General features: G+C 43.4%; 1 protein-coding gene and 1 long non-coding RNA gene across 16 annotated transcripts in view; one reads left to right on the top strand and one right to left on the bottom strand.

Annotated features, from left to right (window-relative positions):
- Positions 1–68: 68 nt before the first annotated feature.
- Positions 69–27,399, bottom strand: part of Nmdar2 (glutamate ionotropic receptor NMDA type subunit 2) — a 156,768-nt gene continuing 129,437 nt past the window's right edge. For 6 of the 15 annotated variants that reach the window (XM_076420513.1, XM_076420514.1, XM_076420518.1 and 3 more), the window contains 12 exons: positions 25,738–25,967; positions 15,997–16,147; positions 14,625–14,811; positions 14,282–14,421; positions 13,607–13,719; positions 13,191–13,475; positions 12,428–12,609; positions 12,025–12,260; positions 11,677–11,870; positions 8,518–8,634; positions 6,068–6,169; positions 69–5,611 (listed from right to left, as the gene is read on the bottom strand). In XM_076420513.1, the coding sequence (XP_076276628.1) occupies positions 5,551–5,611; positions 6,068–6,169; positions 8,518–8,634; positions 11,677–11,870; positions 12,025–12,260; positions 12,428–12,609; positions 13,191–13,475; positions 13,607–13,719; positions 14,282–14,421; positions 14,625–14,811; positions 15,997–16,147; positions 25,738–25,967 (1,998 nt within the window). In that variant the 3' untranslated portion in view covers positions 69–5,550. The remainder of the gene's footprint in view (positions 5,612–6,067; positions 6,170–8,517; positions 8,635–11,676; positions 11,871–12,024; positions 12,261–12,427; positions 12,610–13,190; positions 13,476–13,606; positions 13,720–14,281; positions 14,422–14,624; positions 14,812–15,996; positions 16,148–25,737; positions 25,968–27,399) is intronic. The other 9 variants (XM_076420517.1, XM_076420523.1, XM_076420516.1 and 6 more) reach the window with 5 other exon arrangements.
- LOC143207288 (uncharacterized) lies at positions 14,835–17,611 on the top strand. The gene is made up of 2 exons (XR_013008648.1): positions 14,835–16,215; positions 16,375–17,611. It is a non-coding gene; the product is annotated as an uncharacterized LOC143207288 (long non-coding RNA).

The raw sequence follows: 27,399 nt of genomic DNA on the forward strand, positions 1-27,399 counted from the left end.
TCACGGTGTGTAAAGGGTATTCGAGTGCAAACGATTAGAATGCTCCTAGGAAAAAAGACAGCACAATGTAGTATACAAAACAACAATGTTTTATTTGAAACAACATAGAATCACATGTCACATATGTTCCTTAAAAGCCGTTAAGTTCGCACGTTCCGCGAAAAACGGATTTCGATATTTTCAATAGCTTCGTCCGCTTCGACGTCCACTTTCGCTCTCCGATCTGGCCCTGCCCTCGCGGAACTCGCGAACTTTTTGTTATCTTCGCTGTTTTACTTCTTCCTCTTCTTTTTCTTTTTTTTTGTCATCAATGTTATCGTTTCCCTTAGTATAAGTTTTTTTCCCATTAAAAATGTACGCAGACACAAATACAACGCCTCTCGGTTTTGGCGCCCTTTGAAAAGATTTCAGTTGGCGAGGTTCCGTCGCTAAACTTATTTGCTGGTCTACTCTAATCCTAGGGTTTTCTGTCACTAGCTATCCTCGATGGTGAAGACGATAAGCGAGAACGGGCTCACACGACAATATTCTCCCGTCCGTTTCCCTTATGTACATTAGACGAATATGCGACGCATGGATATACTCGCGCGAGTTCATTATACGATCGGCACACGCACTCAATTACTCGTAATTATAATCGCGATGTCGCGCGGAGCGGTCATAATCTCTCTCTCTCTCTCTCTCTCTCTCTCTCTCTCTCTCTCTCTCTCTCTCTCTCTCTCTCTCTCTCTCTCTCTCGCTCCTTAACTTCCGGTTGACATCAAGTCGGCACCTTACGGCCACCACACACGTTCTCCTTACTTTCGTCCGCATTCAATAATCTAGCCTAGGGTCCACTGAGAGATGAACTTTAAAACTTGCGCCCGTACTCTTCCGATTTTTCATTTCAACAACAAAGATTCATCATACGAATGTTAAAGAAAGAAATCCTTCTCTGCTCGATTTTGTGATATTTCTAAAATAATATACACATAGAAGAATCTAAAACTCTACAACGATTGGCAGCTTAATTATTACTATTATTCTCTTTCCTTGTCCTCGAATCATTGTCGAATTAGTATTGCTTTTAGATGTAACTCTTTCTAAGTGGACTGGAATATTTTTCTTGCAACATTGTACGTTGTATCGGAGTATGTAATCGTTGTAACAATTACAGTCTTAATTAAGAAATGTTTCTTTTTTCTTCAGTTTCTTTCTTCTTACGAGAAACTGAAGTGTATATAGTTGTTATTTTTCGTAACGCGACCGATGTATGTACAATGTATACATCCAAGAAACAATATAATGTATTTTTACAGATTGTCGTGTAATCGTTAACCAGACAATACAATTTGTAAGATCGTGATAATTTTCTCAATTTATATGCGAAAGTGTGTGGATTTAGTGTGAAAAATGTCCGAATTTGAAATTCTGTTTGATCGAAGATGGGAAATACTATTGATATGCTTGTATTCGACTAATTGCGTTCCTCGCTGTTAATTGTTCTATCCGCTTAATTGTAGAAGATTGTTTGGCACAGGATACTTCGCGACGATGCGATGCTTCTAAATCGGAAGAGTCGTGGCGGCTAATAAATGCGCGAGGGACATGATTTTCATATGAGAATGGTGAATGGAAGCGAATCGTTCGTATCGGGACGACTAATTTACAATTATGGATATAAGAATTTCAGGAGATAACCAGTACCACGCTGAAAAATCATTAAGGCCGCTATTTCGTGTGTGCGCACGATTTTTTAATGTAGGTATCCTACTTCTAACCGTAGGCAGAAGAAGCTTAACTGGCTGACCAAAGTTTACTTATTTCACTATGCGTAGATACATCGAACATGATCCCGCGGCGTTATTTCGCCGTGTACAATTCGCTTCTCGCATTGCTCCTATGCGTTGCGAACGTTGATGGAATCAATTTTTCGATGAGAAGTCGTACGAAGAACTTTGAACAAATTTTTACCAATTCCCAAAATGGTGTTAAACAAGTTAATACACACATATTTTGCCGCTTAATTTCTCGAATTTTTTAATTGATTGGCGTGTACCGTGATTGTTATAGCATTCGAGTGATTTCAGGGTTGTCGATTCTCGTTGTACTGATCAAAAACACTCTGGCACCTTCTCTCATATACGTGCTACCAAACAAAAGCGTTCAACTTATACAATGATTCGTAACGACTATTACGGATTAGTGTAAAGAATGAATTGACAGTTACGGAGGAACTGAATTTTAGAATTTGTTCAAGAAATCGAGAGTATGTAATCATTTCATATGATTCGATCGTTCTATTAATATTCTATTGGGCAGTGACAAACTATTATGTGTCGGTCTAAACGGTGGACTGTTATCACGGCCATGCTCAGCAGAAAAGTCTTCTATAGACATCGATTGATAGAATCGTGGTATTAGATTGAGTAGTTAGCAGAAACGTTCAAGATCCGTAGATCCACAAAACAGATATACTAGAAAGGTTCAATTTCTTTCGAATTTTTCACGGATATTTAGTTAAGATAATTACTCAATCTAATGCGTAACGCGATCGGAGATCATTTGATTCAACTCGATCGGACGTTACAATTGGAACAAACGTTCGATCGACGTGTCGAGGAAGGATGCCCTCAAATTTTCTTCAAGGTGTACGTGTTCGTTGTATCGCTGAAGATTCTCGGATGGGATTAATTAATCGTTTGGTGATACCTATTGTCCGGAAACACCATCGAGCTCAAGGTTTCATAGTTGCATGGAATTCTATCGTTATTCTTAAAGATAACGATACAGTAGCGAGTGCGCACACGGTGAAAAGAAATCGTCTTGTGTCGGATGGAAATAGCGTTGATCGCTGTTGATTGAGAAATGGGCGAAGCTTCGCGCTCCCTTAGGTACTTAACAGTATAGTAAATAGAGATATTAGTTTGCGACGCAGTCGATACGTCTAGTTCTTTGTTTCTTCGGTGAAGTAATTAATAATCTCGTTCTGTTTATTCATTTCTCACCCTTTCTCTCTCTCTCTCTCTCTCTCTCTCTCTCTCTCTCTCTCTCGCTCTCTCTCTCTCCCTCCCTCTACATTATTCTTTCTTTTTTTTCTTCGCGACTTAACAATGGTAACACTTCCTTTATCTTTAACAATAACAGTAACAACAGTGTTCTCCGACAGTAACGTATTATTATTAGACTCGCGTTGCACGTGTTCAGCACTTGTGTCGTCGTCCTCGCATACACACGTACATATTTTACGTTTTGTGATCCCGTCTTTTGCCAATAAAAACGACTAATAGGTTTCGCGGGGTCGCGTCGATGGTTCGCGACTGAAATTTTTCTGAGCAAATGTCCTTGAAGCGCCACGATTTTCTTGTTTGACGCGCCGCGCCGCGCCGGGAGTCGATACAAGTGCTTCCCAGCGGAGATCTCGACGTGCGGTGTAAGTCACAAAGATACAGCTTTCGGAAATATGTATTTGATGAATTTTTACAGCAAAGTTGCGGTGAACCGACAAAAGAATAATTGTATTTCCGTGGCTTACTTTGCGGCTTATACGGTACAATGCGTTGTATGTACAGCGGACGTAGTTTTAGAACATTAATTCTATCACTGTCGATTCCTACAGACACAAAGTTCTTGTTTTTGGCGGGCGGGGTGAAGGGGGATGGGGCGGGCGAGGGTTTAGAAGGGACTTCTCTCTCATTCCTCCAACTATATCCATTACCGAGACAGGTTTCTTTTGTAAAACTTGTGGAGTGTCAGGACGTCGAATCGGCGCGATGAACGTCCGCGAGATTTTGTTCCTCTAAAAAATAGTTCTTTACAAACTACAAATCACTCGCAATTAAAATATCCACTGCCTCAGGCACCGTTGCGTATTGTAAAATATTCAGAGTTTCAATTTTTTTCTGTTACTAATCGTTTCGGCACTTTCCTCGGTTTCGTTTAAATAAGTCTCAACTACGGAGTGGCGCAGTAACGTCGAACGGAGCTCGCTCCGAATCGAACAGGAACTGGAGAAAGCATTAGTTATGACGTTGTTCCAGTCTCGTTGCAAAACAATTTTTTTTCCTTAGGTATACACCTAACGTGTTGCAGATATAAATGACGAATCATTTATAGTTACAGTTGCAATAGAAAACTGTTTTCAAGACAATTTCAAAATTTACAAATAAAAGTATTTAGTTTTAATTCGATGAAAAACCATTTGATAGTTGCTGCATCACTCTCTTCGCTTAACCCCGTAAAAATTAGTCGCGCGACACCTGACACTCGTTCACGTATTTATTTAAACGTTATACCCGGTGAATTTAATATACGTGTACTTTTGTTGAGCATATTACGTCCTGGAAGTAGGTTTCTTTTAGAATATTTCATTGTTTAACCACAATATACATACTTAACGTGTAGTAGTAGTTCCCGTGTACATTACGTATTAAATATATATGTATATGTATATGTATATGAATGTATATGTGTATACGCATGGCACACTCATACGCCATAATTACCTCGTATGATACACATTGACATTTTTCCATCAAGATAACCATTTTATGTAATTTCTCATCCATATTAGTTTTACTCGGCCTGGCGTTCGTTTTAACGAACAATCGTTGGCTCTCGAATTTCGCCCAATTTCCGCAAAAACGGGCCGCAGTAGCGTACAAAGTTCTAACGAGTTCTCAAAAGATTTAGGAATTTCAATAAACTATCTATTGCATTGTTGCTGTCCGAATAAACTTACGATCGGTTTCTCGTCGGTTTACGTTGGTTCCAGGTGTATCGCGTTCTTTCCGCAACCACGACGCTCCGAAGGCCAACAGACTCAAATCGAAAAGAATACCAGCGAATCAGCGGAACAATGCGTGTGCTTTCTCGAACGTTCGAAACAGAATTACCGTTCATATTAGTTTGTTCCACGTTCACGGATCTCGAGTTCATCGAATTTTTCTCCGCGATCCGCGCGATCCTTTGTAAAATACAAATGTCTATCGGCCGACCGTGGACCGGCGCGCGACGTCCAGAAGGTTCCCGAGACTTGTTCTCGAACAATGCGATAAACACCACGGAAACTGTAAAAAGTGTCAGTGTCCACGAACGATTGGACGCAATCACGATTCGAAACCGACGAGGCGGCGTATCGTTCGCGAAGGAACAATAAATAGTCTCGAGGGGGCAGCCAGGCTCACCCGCGAATAGTCAAAGCGTGGAAAACGATCCGATTTTCAGTTGCTCCTTCTTGGTATTTGTTCCGTTCTTATCATAGGCACTGAACATAGGTTCTCTCCCATGTCTTCTTCGTGTACGAAATTTGGTTCTGTGCTTGACGTGCGCGATCGGCGGGGGCTCGTTTCCTGAACCCAAAAAACTACGTCTCTTCTTCTCCTTCTCTCTTTCTCTGATCTTCTCTGATTCTCTCGGATGGTTCGGTTGTAAGGAAGCCTCGCGCGAGGCTACGAGGCATGAAACTCGTTGTCCAAAATGAGAAAACGGACCGGCACTCCCGGGGGAGCCTTACGGTCGCGTTTCCCTTTGCTTTGAAGGGGCTGGGCAATCGCCGCCGGTTTTCTACGATCACAGAACTGTCTCCATCTCGGCGATTTCCGTCCTGGCAGCGCCGCCGTCGTCCGGGATCCTGTACACGGGAATTCGATTTCTTTCGTTAGTTTAAGAAACCGCGACGATGGGACAGTATCCTGCGCAAATCTCAGCCGAATCGTTCCCTTGCGCCTTGCGCCTTACGCTGCGAATGCATTCATGAAGACGGTTGGGATTCCGCGGGAGAGTCTGATGTTTGTATTCGGCATGCGGGGCCGGGGCCGGGGCCCGATAATGCGCGGAGTTTTGTCGGGGAAATAGTTCTGGCGAGAGGCACCCGTACAATCGGAATAACTTTCGCGGGAAGCGGATATAGCGGGTAGACGGAATCGCTGTGGAAATAGAACGTTCAAAATTTTCGCTGATTTTACCGGCGCTAGTGAATACCAGACGTTTACCGCGTACACCTACTACGTATGTATTATATGTACTTGTTAAATGTAAAAGCTTATTGTGTAGACTAAACGACTCGTGTGACACGCTCGTTGTTTACCTGTAGATTTCTGGTGGCAAAAATTTGTCTGCATATTCTGTGCTGACGACGTGGTTTCTGGTCATGTCTCTAGGCCTGGCGACGTCGATGGCGTCGATGAATCTAGATTTAAAAGAATCTCCTTGTAATGATTTCTGCGGAAAGGAATGCTATATATCGCTTATCGTTACATTGTTATGCGGGTACCGAATGCGTGGCCTAACATTAGAATCGAGCATGTTTTTCATACTTCAGCTGGTTCAAAAGAGTATGCTAAAAAACGTGGATCTGCAAGTAACAGATTATCGAACATCTTGAGCCACTCGACGAAAGTTCGAATTTACTAAATTATACTTTAAATCGTAAACACTTTTACTCTTATTGTTAGTGTGAGTTTCGATTTTTCGAATAATATTCGATTCATTCCGATCATCGAGGCCGTCGAAACATTCGAGATTCTAATGCTGGACAATTCTGCGCAAATGACTCTCGCGTTCCCGCGACATGTACATCCTTTTCCTGGTTTTCCCTAATTCCCAGCAATTTCCTCGGCTTATAAATAAATCGGTTCCTTTGGTTTGCCAGCCTGTCACTAGCGCAGACGATTGATCGCCTGCTATGTGCTTCCGACACATTCTCCACGACTCGATCGAAAGTTTTGTCGTTCAACTCGCATGCCATGCTATCGAGCACATGAAAAGAAAGTGGGCGTGTTCCGATTAGCACGAAAAATAGAAATTTGAAAAATCGAAAAATAAACTGGATATCTGAATGCGTGTATGCGGACTATCTGTCACTACAAGCGAAAGCGGCTAATCTACTGTTCACGCTTATCAAATTTCATCTTCGGCGTCGCTGTCGCCGATACGCGTGAAGCTCGAGCGTCGTTGTCCATTCTTTTTACGGTTATTGGTATCGTTCAGCCATCGAAAAGGTCGAAACGACAATCGTTACCGAGCTGAACCTGATCGAGCTCCACGGGATCGGTTTTATCATCTCCCGGAGGTGTGCGGATTTGTGCGACGCACGAAACAGTACTACGTACATATTATATTCTATATTTTCGATATTCTTCTCGTTCCGCGCTGAGATAGCAATTTCACCGTTTCCTTCGCGGAACTATCGAGAAACATGTAAACTTTCAACTTGTCGGAACAAAAACTGAGGTCGACTTGTGATTCAATGAAAAAGTTATTCGTGCGCTGTAATATTGCGTTTCTAATCGACCACTCTTCGATTTTCCACTAAAAACCACAGTGTAAGAAAGATTATCAGAATTCTCGAAACTCTTGTTTATTTGAAATGTTATAAAAGCGAATGCGTGCAGATTTCTACGACTGATTGGCACTCCCGTCAGCAATATCCGCTCGGGAATCTGCATCCATCGAGGGAACACTGCCGTAACCATCGAAACACTGTTCCCGGTCGCAATATTTTTTTCGTTTGCGGGACGAGCAAGAAAAACATAAAATATCGATTCGTCGATTCTCCGCGTGTCCTCCGGGAGAGCGGGGCAGGTGAGGGTGGATGGAGTATTTTCGGAGTGACGTAGGAACGTTCTTTTGGCGAAAAGTGTATGCGAGAGAGAGAGAGAGAGAGCGTCGTGTACCGTTACGGTGACGAATGTAAATAAGCAAATTTCAATGAGAATTGGTCACCATCGAGATTTCTTGCGGGGTTATCCTCGAACGGCGCGCCCGGCAATTTAGAATTTCAAATTGTTCACCGCGGAAATGTTTTCAAGAGGAAGACAATATACCGTGTCCTGTTAAGCATACGTGCCACATGTCACACGTTTTGTACCATGTGTTACACGACACGCTGGTTTTTGGGTTCATTTTGAACCGGTTGGCGCGGCGCGGCGGTCTCGCCCCTCAGAATGACGCCAGATGCGATACAAACAGCCGTGAATTTTTCGGACATTTGGCAGCTGATGCGACGATGGTGCCCGCGCACGTTCCGCTGCAAAGTTTCGATATCCGTGACCCAGTAAGCGAACACATCTCGCGAGAAAAATGCTTAGCAGCCCTTGTCGCAGAGTTGCGTGAAAAAATGATTCCGAGTCAATTCGTCCGCTTCTCTCCAAGTTTACCGAGCGCTCTTAAAAGAACGGAAGAAAATAAAAATGACAGGACGCGCTCTGCATACATTGCATATTTCATACTATACGGTGGCTCATATTGGCGTTCGTGCACCCTTTAACCCGTTGCCGTGTAACGTCGAGTCAGACTCGCGATGAAGATTCTGAACAGAGTCTGATAAATATGTATGTTACCGTTAATAGAGGGACTCGAGATTTTATGCATTTATGAGAAAAATGACAGCCACGCGATTCCATTCCGGGGTCACGGATACCGAACGCACCGGAATCCCTTCACCAGAAAACGGTATATGTCGCATCCTGAAAATATTTCTGCTGGTTCCTACGTCACTGACAATATTCTTACGTGTTGTGGACGTTGCGGACTTACGAATCGAAGTATGGCGGTAGCGGATGCGGAGCTTCCACCGACAGTGGCTCCGGTTGCGTTTGGCGGTCCGAGCTTTGAAAGCATCTTCGCCACCAGCCGAGACTTCCGGTTTTCCTCCTTTAAAAAAGCCGACGTGGATATGTGCCAGGCTTCGTTTTCCACCATCGTTCCGCCACCAACCATTTCTTAACATGGACCGGCAGCACCTCTCGCGACACGAGATCCCATCCTCTCAGACTTGTCAGCCCTCTGATCGATAGTTTCTTTTATTTTTCGCATTCGAACAAACATGAAATCCCGTCTCGATTCCGTCTCCATATAGTATGTATAATATTTCCAGAAAAAGGAGAATCGCTTTTTAAGGGTGACGTGAAATTATTTCTTAAATTCGTGAAAGTATATCAGATATATTTGATTTCCCAGAGAAATGTAATAAAGAAGAAGTTTCCGTGATTGTTATTTGTCCATGTCGAGGTGTATCATATAGAATGTTTTTCTCTCTGATTCTTTGAGAAGTTCAATTAAATAGTGTTCACGATTCGTCGAAACAATACACTCGGATATTCTGCAAATACCTCCGGGCTGATACGTACGAAAGTTTCAAGAGAAACTTTTCTCGGCTCGGGCTGAGGAAGTTCGACGAGATCTCGTGTCGTTGAAAAGTTCTGCTTTTTCCAACCACCGTCTTCCCCTTCTGCACATTCATGCTCCCTCTTTGTTTCTTTTTCATCATTCCCTCGCTTTGCCATGGTGTAACTTTCTCATATAGACGAAAAATTCGAAGCCAATTCACCGTGAAACACTGTTTCAAATAATGCAGTGAAAATACACTGTCGGCCGTAAGCTTCGAGACCATCGACGCGAATGTCAAATTATTTCCAATTAAACGGAATGTTTCTAACGATGTGTACACCGTTATCGCTTTAGTTATCAAATACTGCTTCAATTTCTCCGCGCAACAGCTTTAATAGATAAATCTATATCATGTTTATTAGCGAGCAATGCTTTTCAAGCGACCGTACCAAATTTCCCAAAACCGAAAATCAATACCTACTTCCTTCCCTCGCTGGAAGTAGAGCAAGGCTTCAAAGTTACGTTCGGATGATCGAATCGGATGGTCTCAATCTCACGATCGTCAATGTACACAAAACGGCGAAGATATATAAGAAAAAACTAGAAAGAAAGTGCCGATATATGTATCACGATACTGACGTACTTATGTAACTATCGTAAACTATACATATATTGTACATATGTATACGTATAGAATAGGGTGTCCGAAAAATGTGGTACTTGGTTGAAAGTGGTGATTCGCCAGGTGATTAGAAGCAACATATTTGGGACACCCTGGATAATATACATAGATATGTATATGTATGTCGGTAGATAAATGCATGCTGTGCGACCAGGCTTCAAGTGACGTCAGAATATAGGTCAGGATTTAAGCTCGATCCGCGCGCGCGTTCAATCGCCTTGAGTTTATGGCGGAGCCGTGGTTTTAATTAATCGGACGTTAATTACCTCGCAAAGAAGCGGAGTATGGGAACGTGGACCGAGATCATTTGAGGTTCAGCGGCAGGTTGAACTTGCCTTTGCTTTTTCTGGTAGAATACAATACGTTAGCACGGCGCGCGGCGTGGTCGCGAGACGAGATTAAATCCTTGCAGACTTTACGAAAGACAAGTGAAGTAACTATGCAGTAGCATGCGTAGATCTCTCTTATACGGGTCCACCTCCGCTTTGCGAAACACTTCCGTAATTGTGGGGTGGTGTGCGTTGTTGGGCGTCGCGTCGGGGTCGGGAGTTGACGTTAAGAGAATAGTGGAATAGAGGTTGCCGGGACTTGGTGGGAAACAAGCTCTGGTACTCCGCGTATGATACAGTGAGGTGCAAAAACTGTAAAATGCCTCGAAGTCCTTTCGTTCCCAGTAATTCGCTTCCGTTTGATTTCTCGAGTGCGCGTGTGTGCTAAATGGCGAAGATTATAACTCGTAGCTACAGTCTTCAAACTGAATGAACATAGTTTCTGTTTGATCGACAAACCGGTTATCGATGGACCCACGATTTTCTGAATAATTCATCCTAACTACAAGGCAAGACCACCTAACCGAGTCTACTAAAATCTCTAAATGTCGTTTTTCCGTGATCGCTCGAGCATGCAGTTATGCAAGCTTAGAAACTGATTTTCATACAATTACAGAGACGTGTATTTTTACGGTAAATTGTTGCTTTGCGTGTCGCTTTTGGTGGGATTCTACTTTTTTGCACCTAAGTGTATTTTATTCGCTGGAAGCGAGTTACATCTCGGAGAAAGCAGGCAAGGTAGAGGAGTAGAATGCTTAGGAAGGTAAAATTCGGTTCGTTTGTCTATCCTAAATTTCTTATTGGTCTTTTTGTCGGTGATTTAGCGAAACTCGAAATCTCACCAAACTGTGTAAAGGAACTTTACAGATGCACGGATAAAATTATTCGCATTTACGTCAACTCGTTGCACAGCTACGCGAACGTGTACGAACAAGAAGTCGATAGCTGTAGCTAACCTACCGCAATACATAATAAAGAATTAAGAACGTTTTCCACGGTACGTATCACGGGAATAAGGTAAAACAAGTTTGAAACTACGGTACGCGCTAAGCTGGATGGCTGATTAATCGTTAATCGTAGAGTTTTATCAGAATTTTCCCATGCTCGTATAGAAGGAATTTCAGAGTAGTTAATAGAGAAGCGGAACCCGAGGAGCTTGTAACGCAACGTATAGGAGAGATAATGGTTTTGGTCAGCCAACCAATTCGGCGTTTACCATGGTTCTATCAAAGTTACAGAGAGGAGATTTGAACGTGTGCTAACGGTGGTTTTTCGATAGTATAGAGCTCGACGGACAAATTTGAGCGCTCTAACTGCTGAAAACTGCCTTTCGTTTAATGCTGTTCAACAAAGTTCTCTGTATCTGCAATTTCCGTGGATGGTCTAAAAAATTTGAATTCGCTATTCCCATCAAAGATGCTTGGCCGGACCGTGAGTACTCTTTGTCTGAAGAAGACATTCCATCGAGATGCTCACGGACGACTCGGAGCAGAGAATCTCAATTACTGTGCACAAAGTCGAACAGCTTTGATCTTAGAACGACATTAGATCGAATTATGTAAAGGAAAAGCGTACTTAGTCTGCCTCGGCTTTATCCCGTGCGCCTCGAGGTCCTTCTCCAGTTGCCGTATCCTGATCCTGGCCATATCCAGCTCGTGCTTCACCTTCCACAAGTGTGTGTCGCAGATGGGATCCCTGCATCTGTGGTACCTCAATATGTCCTGCGCTTCGAACACGGCCCCACGGAATGTCAGTGATTTGCCCATGCTCTTTAGAAACAGAACGTTCGCGAAAATGCATTAACGGCACGCTGCTGTTTCAACGAAACAAAAAGAGAATATTTGACGCAACAATTTTCTACGTAACAAGAAGATATTCGGTTCGCGTGAAGCAATCTAATTATGCAAGGTGGAAACAACTTACCAGGCTGAAGAGCGTGCAACAACCGCCGCCGTCGCTTCGCGCCAGATGCTGTCTGACATACTTGAAGTACAAATGTTCCAGAAGTAGAAAGGCAGCGGCCAAAAGAATTCCCATCATCAGTAAGAGAAACGCTGATAAGAATTGTTCGAGTGCCAAGGGATCGCTGCTCTTTTGAACCTCTTTTCCCGGCTTACAGGTGCCCGTCAGCCAGTATCTTCTCAGTCGCTCCAAATCCCCTGAAATATCAAGCATCCCTTCTGCTAGAAAGAACCTACGTATTACCGTGTCCACGCTACCGATATTAATTAACGCTAAAACCGCCAGCTAACTCGAAATGTTTGGATCGACGATTACTATTGTATTTCGAAAGATTATCATGGAATTGTAAAAAAGATGCCGATACCATTGTCTCTGTAGTCCAATAGACGTTTGTTGAACATCTGCAGGTACTTGGAATTTCTGGGAAATGCGAGACCGTAGCCTGTCATAGCGTACCAGGATCCTACGGTCAGTAATCGACAGTCTTCGTCTTGTCCCACCAAGTAGTCCAAAACTGTTCCGTCGTAGATGAAAGCGTCCAGTTCCCTGTCGCAAACGGAACGTTGTCCTTCAGAAATCGCTCGAGAAGCAACAATTACTTGAAAATTAACTAATTTAGAGGGTCTCTCGGCATTTCTCCGTTGAAAATTTCTATGTACACATATGACATATGTATTACAAAGAAAAAGCTCTATCTTTTCCGGTGTCGCCTGTTTGGAGGAATTGAGGGGAATACGGTTACCTCCTGTTTGCCATTACCGAGTTTGTCACGACGCAAACGTTACGCGAATTGAGCATCGTAGAGGGGGTAAGGTAGAGTGGGAGACAACAAGTCTTGATCCGCGGCGATACTGTCTCTATTGGTTTGTCAACCGTTGGGTTGACCGTTGGGAAACTGTTGGATTCGCGGGTAATCGTTATGACGAAAGCCGAGGGAAGTTATACACAGATTAGCGCTAGCCGTAGAACGTTTCCGACAGTTGGGCAACGAGCATTGTACGGATACAGAAGCGCGTTAAGCGGCGGCTGCGGTCGATCGTTGTCCGAGTTGAACAACAACAGTCGGTAATTTCAGCGATTGCCGTGCTATTCTCCGGTAACGGTGGCTATCGGGTGTCTCGACTCACCCGCTGATAACGGCTTCGATCCCCTCGGCTACGTTGGATTTGTTGAACGCCTTCATGTACGCGTGCATCTCCTTGAAATACTTGGAGAGCGTGCTCTCCGTGTGGCTCCACGGCATGGTGCCGAACTTGTACATCGGCTTGTGCGACCATGGTTTCGCCAGTCGTGGATCGTCCAATCCCTGGAACTCGTGGAACTCCTCCCTCGTGATCATGAAGGCAGCCAGATTGGCAGTGTAAATGGCGAGGAACACCACGGCGAATAGCGCCCATACGTTCGTCATGAATCTGTGGAATCAGGGGATAGCGATCTTCTTATTTCGAGAGAAAACTCTAGAACGGAACTACTAAAACTTGCACGGTACTATAGCTTCCACTATAGACTCCCTTGACTCCTTTCTTAAATTTGTTTCACCGACCTGGCTGTGAACGCTCTGGGAGAATCGATATGGACGGCTGCCTGAAATAATACGGCCCAGACCAACCAGTAAGTGCGGCAGAAGGAGAAACGATGATTGGGTGACGGGTTCTTCTATAACCAACGTAAACCACTCGTTATGATCCGTGTATGGTTGTTATCCCGGCGAAGCGCAGCAACAACGATGCGATAATAACTGATCGTGAAGGTAAAACTCATTAATTACACAGATCGTGAGAAATTTTGATAAAAACTAACGGTACAGCTAAAGAAGCATATAATTGGATGAAGTAAAGCTGGCAAAGTTACCAAGCAAAAAAGAAAGTAGGTATATGCGACGATGATTACAAGAGTCGAACGTAGGAAAAATGGATGCAAAGTATTTTTAAGCCGCTGATAACTGAAATGCGTAGCTGATAGCTGAAGAACAAAGTATTACTTTGCAAATAGAGATAACACGATAACGCAGCCATTGCTAATACGTATAACGTTTAATATAATAGAACGGAACGTTGTGCCTGATCATAATTAATCTCTTCTTCGGTATAGTGTCGGGAGGTGAAGTGTCATTAAGACTAACAATGTTGTCCAGTGAGTAATTTGCTGAATGAGGAATCGGTGCTCGTAGGTGGAAAAAACGTCATACACAAGTAATAAGAAGCGAAATTAATAATACCAGTCTCTGCGCAGCGCCTGAAGGGTTTACCTTCATGTTGAAACCGGATGGTGACAGCCATTCGAAGAATAGTATCATTATGGTGGCCGCGTGGATGGCGACGATGCCGACTAGCATCCACGACGCAGTGTCGAACGGTTCTGAAAGTCACAAATATGACAACTGTCCAATATCGAAATATTGAAGGGTCGGGGTTGGGGTTCGGGTTGGGGCATGCTTTTGATACGCATAGCGTTCGTGTTTGTGAAATTATGGGTTGGATCTTCGCCGCAAGATCGATACGATGTCAAAGCAAGGGGTTAATAGAATACCTACGACCTATACGCGTGCACTATACACTTACCGAGAAAGGCAGTAGGGGATATTATACCGGTCCTCTTGCCAACCACAATGGCGATTCCCGTTTCCATGTACGGGACCGTAAAGTCAACGACAGCTTCCCTTTCGGAATTAATCATTAGAGATGTCATTACCATGTCTGTCTTCCGATTCACAAGCTCCGCTATTAGTCCGTTCCATTTCCCATTCTCCTATCAATGGTGAGAATGGATTACATTACAGAGTATCTCGCGACGTTAAATACTTAAACAAGTTCGCTAACAGATGTTGGAACTTCTTGTACTACGTATAAACAAGATTTAAGATTTACAATTGGTACAGCGACCGAAATAACTCTGGGTTCACTTTTTAACTTTATTTGTCATTTCTTTCCGACATATTCTTTATTAAGTTTGCCAAATTTGCCTAATAAACCTGCATATTCGCCGAAGCTGTACCGGCTTGGCGCCGTACGCCAGCCAACGGAGCTACGTTCTCGATGCAAATTCCAGTGTACCGTTAATGGACACCGGCGCAATTACGCGTGATTCATCTATGTATATCGCTGTTCCATCGATATTGCTTCGCGGCATTAAAACCTAAAAGGTTGGATTAAACGGGATTGCGGACGGGATGGCGCGTGTATCGATGTTCGTACCTCCAAGACATTTCCAGCTCATTTTCGCGGTTATTGAAATTAATTCGGCCTGTCGAAAGGATCGGAATTCCCCGTTGGTTTTAGCGGAAACGATCATACGTTCGATTAACGTTGTTCCGTGCTTTTAGTAAAATGTTCGAACGTGAGCTGAATCCTCGACGCGACGCGACGCCAAGACTCGATAGTACCTATAACGAGCGAAAAATGCAGTTGGGCTGAACCTACGTTCAGGTTAGACGACGAGCTTTTTCGTTAGGAGCCGATAACAGCTTTCTTTCTTCCTAAAATTGTATGTCTTGAAAATAGGAAATCGGTACGCGATTCCATTCCCACCGGTTCACGAGGTTTGCTTTGCGCGATCGTAGATACGGCACACTGTGATGTTTGCCTAATCGAGATTGGGAGCTGAACGCGTAAGCGCAGAAGCATAGAAGAAAATAACAGGTTACCTTCCTATTTTATTCGATCTAGTTCATTTTGATGATAGATTTCGATTTCGAAATGTTTTTTTCGTTTAGTCAATTCGTAGTAAGACTATTCTAGCACGCACAGCTCCCGCGAATCTGACCCAAGCGAACCAAGGAGGTATTGACGTGTTCGGCTTGTTAGACCTAAGTATCTACCGCAATATGTCAAGGGCTCATTATAAAGTGATCGTAACGCTTGGGAGGAACTCTCGTCGAATGACATGATCGGCGAAACTGTAACGACGCGCGACAGAGAATTTGATCGAACTTACTTTCTCCAGCGTACCCCATTTGGCGTCTTCCACCCTAATGAGCTCGTAGGTGAACCCGATTTCTTCGGACAACTTTTGAAGCAGGTCAATACAGAACCCGCTGCAGCACTGGAACAAGCTTTCGTTCTTCTGTGCCGTTGAAATGTCTATGCTGAAAAACGACCGATGTCACTGCAAGCTTCTACGGAAACGTTATTGCTTGTCGTGTACATTCGCGCGGTGAGTTTTATAATGCCTGGCCTCGATAATTCAGCAGTGAACGCGTGGATATAATTACACGCGGATATAAAACGTTTCTTGATTGTATTATTGGATCGTGTTAGAGTCGTAACGATCGAATAAAGTCTGATAATGGGCGTTAACGATTTATGTTTTCAGCAAACGAAAAAGCGACGCCCGCCTACAGCGTTGTTGCGTTACGGTTCAGGGACAGACAAGGATATTGCTTGCCGGACGTCGCGATAACAGCCCCACTGGATCTAGTTCAGTCCTCTACGTCAACTGGTGATGCGCAGAGATTCGTGACTTGTGTTTTGCCGGTTGCATAAACAAGAAACGCTAGGATTGCGTCACATCTGGACAAATAGACAATATTGCGTTGACAAATTTCCATCGTAATCGTGTTCCGCGAAGCTGAATCTGTGATATATTTACTGAAATAATGAAAGCTACGTGTCGATATCGTATATACAATACAATGCGAAACCGAGCTGTAATAAACAACAACCTCCTAACTAATACAGAAGAAATTCGGTTGTCAAGGAACTGTTCTGCCAACCGCGATAGTTGACCAAGTCAGTTTCATAAATTAGAATGCAGTAAATAAAGCGTTCCGTTGAAATGGCGCGACGCGAATCTGTACAGAAAGTTCGCGATATTACAGAATTTCCGTGTTAAAATGCAATCAAGGAATTTCCTATTTCGTATTGGGTCGGAGCGACGCACAGTGGTCCCAAAGCCCGAAAACGTGGACAAAACCTAAAAAATGAACTTTCAGCTAGGTAAGTTTTAATTGTGGGGTTGGCTACTCTAAGAGTATGTCTACTTGGAGGTAAACGGCAAAAAGGTCGCATTTTTATACCTGACCAACAGTCGCAGTCCGAACTTCGGTTTCATTAGACAGTGCCTTCGTACTCTTCCAAGTCTCAGTGCGAGTTCTAACTGTACAGTGCGTAAATTGTATTGGAACATTATCGATTTTAAGTGTGCATTATGGATGCTGTTTGTGGAGGTAAGTTGCATAGTTTTTAGTGCAAAATATTTATTATTAACTGATAACTATGTATGGAGAAGAAAGGGTAAAAGTGAAGGCATAAATTTTAAAGATTGGGGTAAAAGTTGAGTCTCGTTCACCCTCGTTCGCTAAAACTTGTTCGAGCTTCTAGTTTATACTATTATGTTGCAATTCTTAAAAAAATTAGCTGCCCCCCTCTGCCCCGTTTTTCGTATCACTGTTTTTTGTAATGCAGAGTAGGTATTTTGTGAGCTTTCGTTGCATTTCTTCTCAAACTGTGAGAGATATCCACCAAGTTTTTCTATAAAATTTAAACAGTTTTTGAAGGATTATGCTTAGAACGTATGGAGGACACAGATTGCCAGTTTTTTTTATAAACAATCATACAATATATCTGAAATTTTTTTATATTTCTCGAAGACAAACGCTGTTTTTATACGTAAAGTAACGTGAATTCGTAATCAGCAACCCCAAAAACGGGTTAATATCCATTTTCAAGCAGATCCAATAATTTTTTAATGTTTATGTCCGCCATATTGGATCCGCCATTTTGTTTTTTGTAATTTTAAGTTCAGATTCGTAATCAGCAACCCCAAAAACGGGTTAATATCAATTTTCAAGCAGATCCAATAATTTTTTAATGTATATGTCCGCCATATTGGTTCCGCCATTTTGTTTTTTTTAATTTTAAGTTCAGATTCGTAATCAGCAACCCCAAAAACGGGTTAATACCAATTTTCAAGCAGATCCAATAATTTTTTAATGTATATGTCCGCCATATTGGATCCGTCATTTTGTTTTTTTTTATTTTAAGTGCAGATTCGTAATCAGCAACCCCAAAAACGGGTTAATACCAATTTTCAAGCAGATCCAATAATTTTTTAATACGATTTGAGGTTTTGTCCACGTTTTCGGGCTTTGGGACCACTGTGCGACGGTTCGTAGCGTTTACAAATGAGAATTGAAATATAAGATTAAATGGAACTTTAACCGAAAAGCAAACTCCTATCGGATAAGTGTGAAATATATTTGATGGCTTTTCGAGGGACCCTTCTATGAGCTACGTTTTCGCTCGCTAAACGTATCCTTCATTGAGGGGGTTAAACGACACCGAGACGCGTCGTCGTTGCGTTGGGAGAAGTGTATGGGCATATCGATTTATTTTGCAGCTTACTGAAAAATGTTCAACCACACCGACGTATATTTCACGACTTTTGCAGTCGCTCGACCGTAAAATCTTGTGTTATATAAGTATATTGGCACATGTATGGAGGACCTAGCGACAGGAAAGGAGGAAGCCGTCGCGTCGGAAGTATATGTATGTAATATGTATACGATGTACACGTAAAGTTTCTGCTTGTATCGATCATGCCTCTTTTCTTCTCGCGTCATAAAAGTTTACAACATTCGCAAAGGTTGTTCAACCTTCGTAGCGCGAGTATGCTTCCTTACGTCCGATAAATTGTTACACTCTATGGAAACGCCAGTCAATCTTGCACAATCATCCTTCACAAAGGTAAGCTACCTTTCGCAGTCCTGTTCATAGATCGTAGTAGAGTTTATCGGTTCATTTGAATAAAGTAAAATTCGAAAATTGGTTTCACGTACTTGTATATCTACCTGGTTAGAAATGTTAAATTAGCTAAAATCCCCTTGCGTAAAGGTTCGTTGCAAATAAGTCTGTTGAAATTCGCGGTGCTTGCGGGGACGTTTGTTTAAGTTAATGCGATTAAGGAAGATCTGATTAGATTTAATGACGATAAGGTCGGGGAATGGCATGATTTAGGTAATTCTCAAGAAATTCGTTAAGCTGTAACTTAACCCGAAGAGATCTTGTGGATAGTGTAAGTGGACTTGATAAGTGTAATGAGATTACAACGGGGTTCTAGAAGATTCGATGCAGTTTGAGATTCTGCGAGAGTTGTCTACAGAGTACTTCCAAGGTAGAATACCATAGGCTGTGGATTAGAACAGATTTTATTCTACCCTTTTCATAAGTATCGACCATCTTCGAGGAACTGTAACAACACCTCGAACGGTAAATGAAGAAATTTCATGACGCTAGATAAGGGAGCAGTTCTTCGTCGCATTTAATGGCTGGATGTTTCTAGGGTAACGTTTATAGGCCATTTCAACAGCGATCCTCGCGCTTTATGCATGTATATCTTTGATGGAGACTGTTTTCTACGGAAGGAAAAAGTTCATTGAAAAGCGAGCGTTGTAAACGTCAAACCTAGCAAAGTGCACGGGACAAGCGTGAAAAGTTTAGACTACCCGACAGGCGTTCGCTATAAAGATGCCATGAAGCCGGGGCAATAAAATCGATCGTTACCGATCATTTCCCTAGGCCAGAGAGCTGGCTACGTTTCAAATAAAAGGTATTGGAAATAGTCATTGAAAGACTTTTATCTACAGTGGCATGGTAAGATAACGCAACGCGAGTCTACATAAAACCTCGGTAAATTTAAGTCAGTTGGTTCGCGATTAGACGAAGTCTTCCTTGAATAATCCAACATCAATCTACAGTTGATTTATTAATAGAGCCATTCTTCGTAAATCAAACATAAATATTCGCGAAAGTGGCTACCGACTGTAACGCGGTGTCTAACACTTGGTGCATCGAATGTATGATATCTTGAATAATGCATGGCATCTTGAATATGTGCTCTGAGTAGAAGATTCTATTCCACAAATGCGGAATCTCTTTGAATAAAATAGTTGGACGGTCGGTGTAGAGTGCTCGAAAAATCAATTAGAACGCTGCGGAAACAAAACGTGAAAGAAACCTTGCTCGAGGGAGAAATATCTCTCCGTTTTGCATGCATCCACGGGAGTAACCACTTTTCATCGCGTTTGACGCGAGCCTCGCGTACCGGAAGAATCGAGAAGAATCCAGATTTATAATGGAACCGCGAGAATCATCCCATATCTGGTTGATCAAATTTTCTGATCTTCCAGTTCGGCGATAAGTTGCTTATTTCTTTCACTTGAACTTTTCAAAGAATGGATAAAACATATATGTATTGTAGCTACATGCATTATAATTTTACTGGAATTACGGAGCATTCTACTTATCGGAAAAATCTGTCCGATTGAATTTTCAACAGTCGTTGAAGCGGTGATCTTTGCACACGCATCAGATTGGGATAGTACGATGGGGTCGATGTAACACGGATACGATTGAAGCCTGGTAAACACGGAAACCCTTCATCTTCGCGGCAGTCGCCGTTATTCTCGGTTAATGATGTTTGCTCGTTCTGATTCCGCACATTAACTTCGGTTGCTTCGTTACGGTCTGGTAATCCGTGTGATACACTTTTTTCCTAACTCAATTGTAACTGATTGTAAGTTATTGTATATGCATACAAGTACAAATGATGGATCTGCGAAAGGAATGTCAGAGTACATCCAATAAACAACTAGTAGTACCGTGTTCGTTTAAACTACACGAGTCTGCCTTTTATAAGCCACTGTAACGTTTCCCTTGAAAGGAAAAAGAAAAGTTTCAATTGACATCGTGTCGAGAACGTTTCCGAACGAAACCTCCCGAAACTTCAGCAACTCGAAAGGATATTGCTCCTGAATATCGCTAAAGTGTTTGCGTAGTTTCGACGCCCCTCTCGATTGCTTTCCGCTCGATGTGCCAACGACGCGACGCGGCGTATCGGTCTAAATTGCGTTCGACAACCTAGACAAATTACGGAAAAACTTTTCCATTCCTTAATTTCGTTAGATTTTTCATTTCAACGTAGAACCTAGTAAGCTGTAAACTCAGATGACACCAGAGACAATCTTCGAGTTAAGTTCCAGGCCAACTACTTCTCTCTTAGCTCCAGCTAACTAATTTTTAATCGAAACTGTCCGTAACCTAATATATGTATACCTAATCCTTCCTAACCGAAATTCGACCGAAACCATCCCTTTCACGGCGCTTTCTAACCTAGACTTAACTCGATAGACCTTTAACTCGGCAATGCAGAACCAAAAGCACCCCTAACTCAGATCAGCGCCTAGCCCAATCTTCATTAAAACTACATAATCATTTTGTGCCCGTACAAGCTGCGTTTCATACCCCCCCCCCTCCGCCGCAATCCCTCTTTATTCATTCCATTAACCCGGCACACTCGGAAGATAACCCGCAGCCGCCACTGAGTTTAATATCAGAAGTGTACTTTCGAATGAGATCTGTTACAGATTTTAAACACTTCCTCGATCTTTTACTTCTCTTCAACCTTCTGTCCGACTTTTACAAGTAACAACTATACCATTAACGTTGAACTCCGCGCCGTCTGAGGAGAACGATATGGTAGAATATCGCGGAATATTCCATCGATATTTCTCCTCTTCCAACGATTCGACACCGCTGGAGTTCACTTTTTCTTAAAAGACCAGCGCGGCATTATAATTGAAACGGTGGTATTATCGGGAAAACGTTAGCGGAACAACATTTCTCGAAGAAATATCGTATTTTCAGTGAATATCCATCGGTAATACAATACAGTATTTACCTTTAAAGCTTCACAGCTTGATTGTGGATTGAGAACGAGTTAAATTACACAACGAAAAACGAGAGACGCAACACGCGATTACTCGATAAGCGAATCTTGAAGAGTCTACGAGAGACGGTGATATCTTTCAACATAGCTGCCGCGCCGCCATCTTCCACGATGCAAATTTCCGTTTGCGGGAAGAATGATTGATGCATCTACCTGTAATACATATGTACTACTGTCACGATAACGTTTACAAGTATTGATCGTTCAGTTACACGCCAAGCCCCCTTATAACACAATATTCTGGAAACACGTCGTTCATTTGTCTGACCATACGTAGCTGGTTCCCACTCTACTTGTCCGACTCCACGCTGACCTCGCTTCACATGCTTGACCATAAACAGTTTCCGTTCAGCTTAAACTGTCCCTATTCCACTTGTAGATGGTTCCTAAGCTATTTTGCTCGATGTATGTCGACCACACTCCCAGGTATGGAGACGTTCGAGTAGCTCCGTGTGCGCGGTCGGCCAAAGTCGAAGGATCGTTGATGATGGAAATTGGGATTCGACATTATGTTCATTTCCATAGCGACGAGTGGTTCCGGTAAGGTTTTAATCCTGGCCACGGTGTTCTCGCCGGCATAATCCGCGAACTCGATTCGCGGAGAGTGTCGCCACGCCACCGCGCCCGCGCAGCGTCGAAAAGACTGTACAACGTTTACACAGAGCGAAACTGGAATTCGCGGCACCGTCCGATGATCCCCGGCAATTTCTAGCTCGTGCTAATCCCCGAGATGGATAGACTGCGAGAACGTGTCGCGAGAACGAATGCCGGGATCCAAGTACCGTCGGATAGATCTCCGACCGCTTTTTGCGTCGGATGATCGCCACGTTCATCCTTCGCCGACGCCGATTTTTCACCGCGTTCGCGCCTTTCTCTCGACCCCATCCAACTCGAACATAATTTCCAGCAGAATCCGGCGAGATCAAAACGCCGGAATGTCCGAACAGCTTTTAAGCAGGATTATTCGGCGATGCGTTATCTACTTTTAATATCGAAGCAGTTTGTTTTCGAGCAGCCATTGAAAACATCCCGGGAAGACTTAAAGTTTACGAAACGAATGGCTGGGAGAAAATACGCAAGCGACGCGAGGCGCATCGTTTTCAGCGAGAATATAGTTTTTCGAGGCTTCCGGAGTTTCGCCGAAGCAACCGTAAAGTTCTCCCGTTGCTCGAGCACGGTGAGAAGTAACTGAGCCATAAAAAGAGAATCGATCTCGTTACATCCCTTCTTATACTTTTATCGAGTGGGGAATGCTTCAGAACAAAAACAAAAAAAAAAGAAAAAGAATCGGTGCCCGTCGCTGTGTGCGCGAGCAGAAAATTAACGATACGAAAAAGCCGATCCAAGGAAGAGACAAAGTTAATGGAAGTATGTACAGTGGACTCGTTGAATTTCTCTGGTCGAAAAGTCGACTGTAATATGTATATGTATATGTATGTAATAGATAGATAGTAGTGGAAAATCCATATTTTATTGCCACTGGAATACAAAATGAATTTGTCGTTCGGATCGTTCGAAATTGCACTTTTCCATGTATTCTTTTTTAATAGAAACATAAGATTTCACGCATTCATAAAATTAACAAGGCCTTCGTACATTTTGCACGGTGAACGGAAGTAGTCGCAGCTACAATTTCTGCAATTTCTAAGCTTCCGGTTGTCTCTATCGTGACATTTTCAAATTACCATCTCCGCGCGCGATCCCACCACCGTTTTTCCAACGACCAACAGGGCAATTCACGTTTGAACAAAGTCACAATTTTCCGCGCCGTTTTCTCCCGTCTTTACGCGACCTTGTAAAGGTGCACCTCTTCGTTGACAAGCGGAATTTTTAATTACAGCATGGCCGACGTAATCTCTGCCGCGGCTGGAAATTCTCTCCTCTTTTCCGCTTTCTATAATTGTCTGTCCCTCTTCGCGGAATGGCGCGATCCTCTTTCCAGATCTGATGACAAGGACAAAATTGCACGTCAAAGGAGAAAAATATTTCTACGGGCGTGCTATTTTCTTCCCGCGAATGAGGGGGATCGCGAATCCTTGTTGTACAACCAGCGCGAGGATTAAATAAGAGTCAGCCAGAGAAAAATTCGAAAATGAAGAATACATTTAGAACGGCAAAGCAATCTGATTTTAATTTGAATATAAATTAAGATGTCACCGTCACGTGGCTCGATCCAGCAAGTTTCAGGTCACCAAGTTTTTCAACCAGACCGACATTACAGCGAACACGTTAGAAGAATCTAAGAGCTCTATTTTATTGAATATTCTGTTTGTTACAATCGACCAGTTACCCGAGCGTCACCGAGACGCCGATTTTCAAAGTTGTCCACGGTATTCACGATCCCTCGAGTTGCTAATTAATCCAAGCAACAGCACGTTCTCTGTTGTAGCTGGTTCTTTGTCTGCACCGGCGACTTTGCAAATTGGATTTCTTCCGGCACTATTACTCGCGTCGTTCACGTAATTTACCGATTTGTCGCTAATCGTGTTTTCAACTGAAGTCGGGAAACTATGGCCGCGTTCCTGTTCAGGGTGTGTCGCGTAAAATTGTTCGGTACTTGATCAACCTCTCTTGGTAATTTAGTATAGTAGGCGAATGCCGGGGTAGCACGGAAATGAGATTATACATACGCGGAATTACCCGTTTCTAGGCGTTTAGCCGCGTCGTCATGGAATGCAGATGTAGTCGTGGAAAATAATATGTACGTTGGTTACGAGGTTATCTTCGAAATGATGTCCACCCCTTGTGCCATTTAGCAGGGTAAAATTTCAATGAATTGATATCTCGCTATCTATTGGGCTCTAACATAAATACTACTTTCGGTTATGTTCGGTATCTATTCAACTGTGATCTACTACGGAGGGCCGTTGCTACTAATCAGAGTTTTCCGAGCCTGCGGCCCGTGACAATGAAACGAAAGCACGTAAATGGAATCGAGTTAGGAGTAGCGCGTCGCGTCGCGTCGCGCCGTCCTGGAGCGCAATTTACAAGGCGCAACTTCATAGTTTCCGTCGCGAAATTCCACGAGGAGAATTCAATTTCGGCCGGCAGCCGTGCGAGCCCTCGCCATTATCCATTATTCTTTCCGGGCCGCTGCTTCATCGGGGCGAGCTGCCTCCTCGAGCTGGCAACTGCTCCGCGTCTCCCTTGTTTCTTTCCGAGACTCGCCCACCCTCTTCGCCGGTGCTCAACCCTCTATTTTCTTGGCCTCTCGGCGAACGCGATTGCAACTTCCAATGAAATTGATGTCGTTCATTCTTGACGAAATCAGTTAAACGCCCGGCCCGGCGCGACGCGACGGTCTAACGCGGTTAGCGTACAGCCAGCAAATGAATTACGGACTCCTCTGACACGCAAACACGACGTTGCGCTGTCCGCGGTGTGAAATATATGTATCGGGTGGTTGCAATGTCTCGATCCATTTCAACTTGAACGCGTTCACCACCGCGCGCCGCACCGCTCCGACTCGACGACCACGAAAATTCGATAGAATCAAGGTACATAGTTGAATTCTCACTTTTGGAAAACTTATAATGCTCGCAATAAAAGAAAATGTAACATTGTATTTCGTAAAATGGATCGAGTCGTTATAATCACCCGGTATAGGGAACGGATAGAGAATATTGCAAATACTCTTGCACCTTTCAGGCTGTGCTTGTTATTTGAATGGCGAAATGCAGAATACCGGAAACAGTACATTTCATTTCGCCGGTTGTTCTCTTACAAAGGAGCATGGTGCGCAGAATTTCGAACAGCGTTTGTTAGCCGAACGAAAGCTGAAGTTTAAATGACTTTCCACTTTCCACCGCTCAAATTCTTTTTGGTTCTGTTTTAAAAGAACCATTTACGTATACGTATTGTGGTAACCGCGACATACGTGAATATTGAAACACTCTTTGAAAGAATATATGCAACTCTTTTCAAATTGAACTGAAAAGTTTGTCTACTTACTCGGCGATATCGGATGCCTTGGCTATCTGGCAGTGGACACCACGGTCTACCAAACATTTTCCGGTGACAGGGTCCGGCGGTGCGAGATTGATGTACGGCGACTCCTCCAGGAAGGTTATTTTTAAATTGAACTTTTCCGGAACGCCTTGAGGAGGCGTATGAGTATTTCCGGGCCACACGATGTCCTTGATGTCAAGACCCTCCTTGTCCCAGGAGTTCCAAACGCCGATCTGTTCACAGAAATGACAAAGAAACTTCCATCAAGGACAAAAATAGCCTGTTTCTTGATTCTATTAACTTAATCTCTATCCCCGGGTCGTAACGACCATTAACCACCGACTCGAGAACCGGTTCTCGGATTAAGCTCGGAGAATTGATCTCTGTCTGTTTTTCTTTTTTAATCCACTCGACCGACCGAAACTTCTCCAGAATTTATTTGACAGGAGGGTCTGATAAATCGCGTTCTCTTCCGAAATCCCTCTTTAAGAAGATCGTAGTATGTATATATGTATATTGCGGCCGAGAAATGCCGGATAAAGCACGGCTCGTGGACACAGTAGATGGAGAAGATTGCAGCCGCGCACGAGTGAAAATCGCAGTAGTCCGGTAAAACTTGGTTAGCATTTCGAGTATGTAATAGGCGGAGAGAAGGGGGGCGCGGCCGTCTCTTGCGCGCGATCGGCCGACATTCGAATATTGGAATTCGATACAGATGGGACGATGTAAATTCATTCGCGCTCCCGTCCGGGCTCCTCCTCGTTCGTGTAGTCGTCGTGAATGTCGCGCGTCGTTCGAAGGTGGCTCGCAATTTTTCAATCGCCCCCGACATGTCGGAAACAATGAGCGACCGGGAACAGGGCCCACTCATTCGTGTGGAACGTTGATTATGCTCGTACTCGCCGTGACTCGCCGAAAAATTCACTTTTGGCAACGCGTTGCCAGTTTCTCCGTTCCGCCAGCAAAGAATTCAGCTGGCCTATTTCCGATGAACGACTTCGCTTCTGCCTCAACTTCATCGTCGAACTTGAAACGAGTACCCTTTGAACTCCTCTCGAATTCTGTGGAAAGGTGGAAATCTGAAGAAGCCAGATATCTGGGCGACGTAATGTTTTCTGCCATTAAAAACTCGATCGCCGCTCGTCGATATCGCTTCCATATTTAGTGTACACTACACTGTAAATGATACTGTTCACGACTGCATTAAGGAAATTTATTGCCATCCGGCATATGTTCGTAAATTCAATACTCTCTGGACTGCGACAGAGTTGAAATTACATTCCTCGCAAAGAGATCTTCGAGCCACGGTACAATAACTCGATTCTATGCGAAGCTATATCATGCTGTTGGAAAATAAATTTTGATTCGGTTGTGTCCTCATTATCATTTTCGCAGCAATAACCTTTTAAATAGCCGTGACAGGCTGTTGGGTTGAGCGTTCACGTTTTTTATCGTTTCAACGTGATCGTCTATCTATCCGACAGCAGTGGCGTGTTCATTTACTGTATGAAACTTGGAAACTCTCGCGTATCGCGCGATCTCGTTAGGAAACCGCCGTTAATCATGATCCATTAGCAGTCATACATTAGGTGGCGGTGTTACAGCTTGTTGGATAGTTTATTACTTCGCTAGGTAGATAGCACGGTATATTCTGGCTTACACACG

This window comes from Lasioglossum baleicum, chromosome 3, assembly GCF_051020765.1.
Source record: "Lasioglossum baleicum chromosome 3, iyLasBale1, whole genome shotgun sequence".
NCBI classification, from domain to species: domain Eukaryota; kingdom Metazoa; phylum Arthropoda; class Insecta; order Hymenoptera; family Halictidae; genus Lasioglossum; species Lasioglossum baleicum.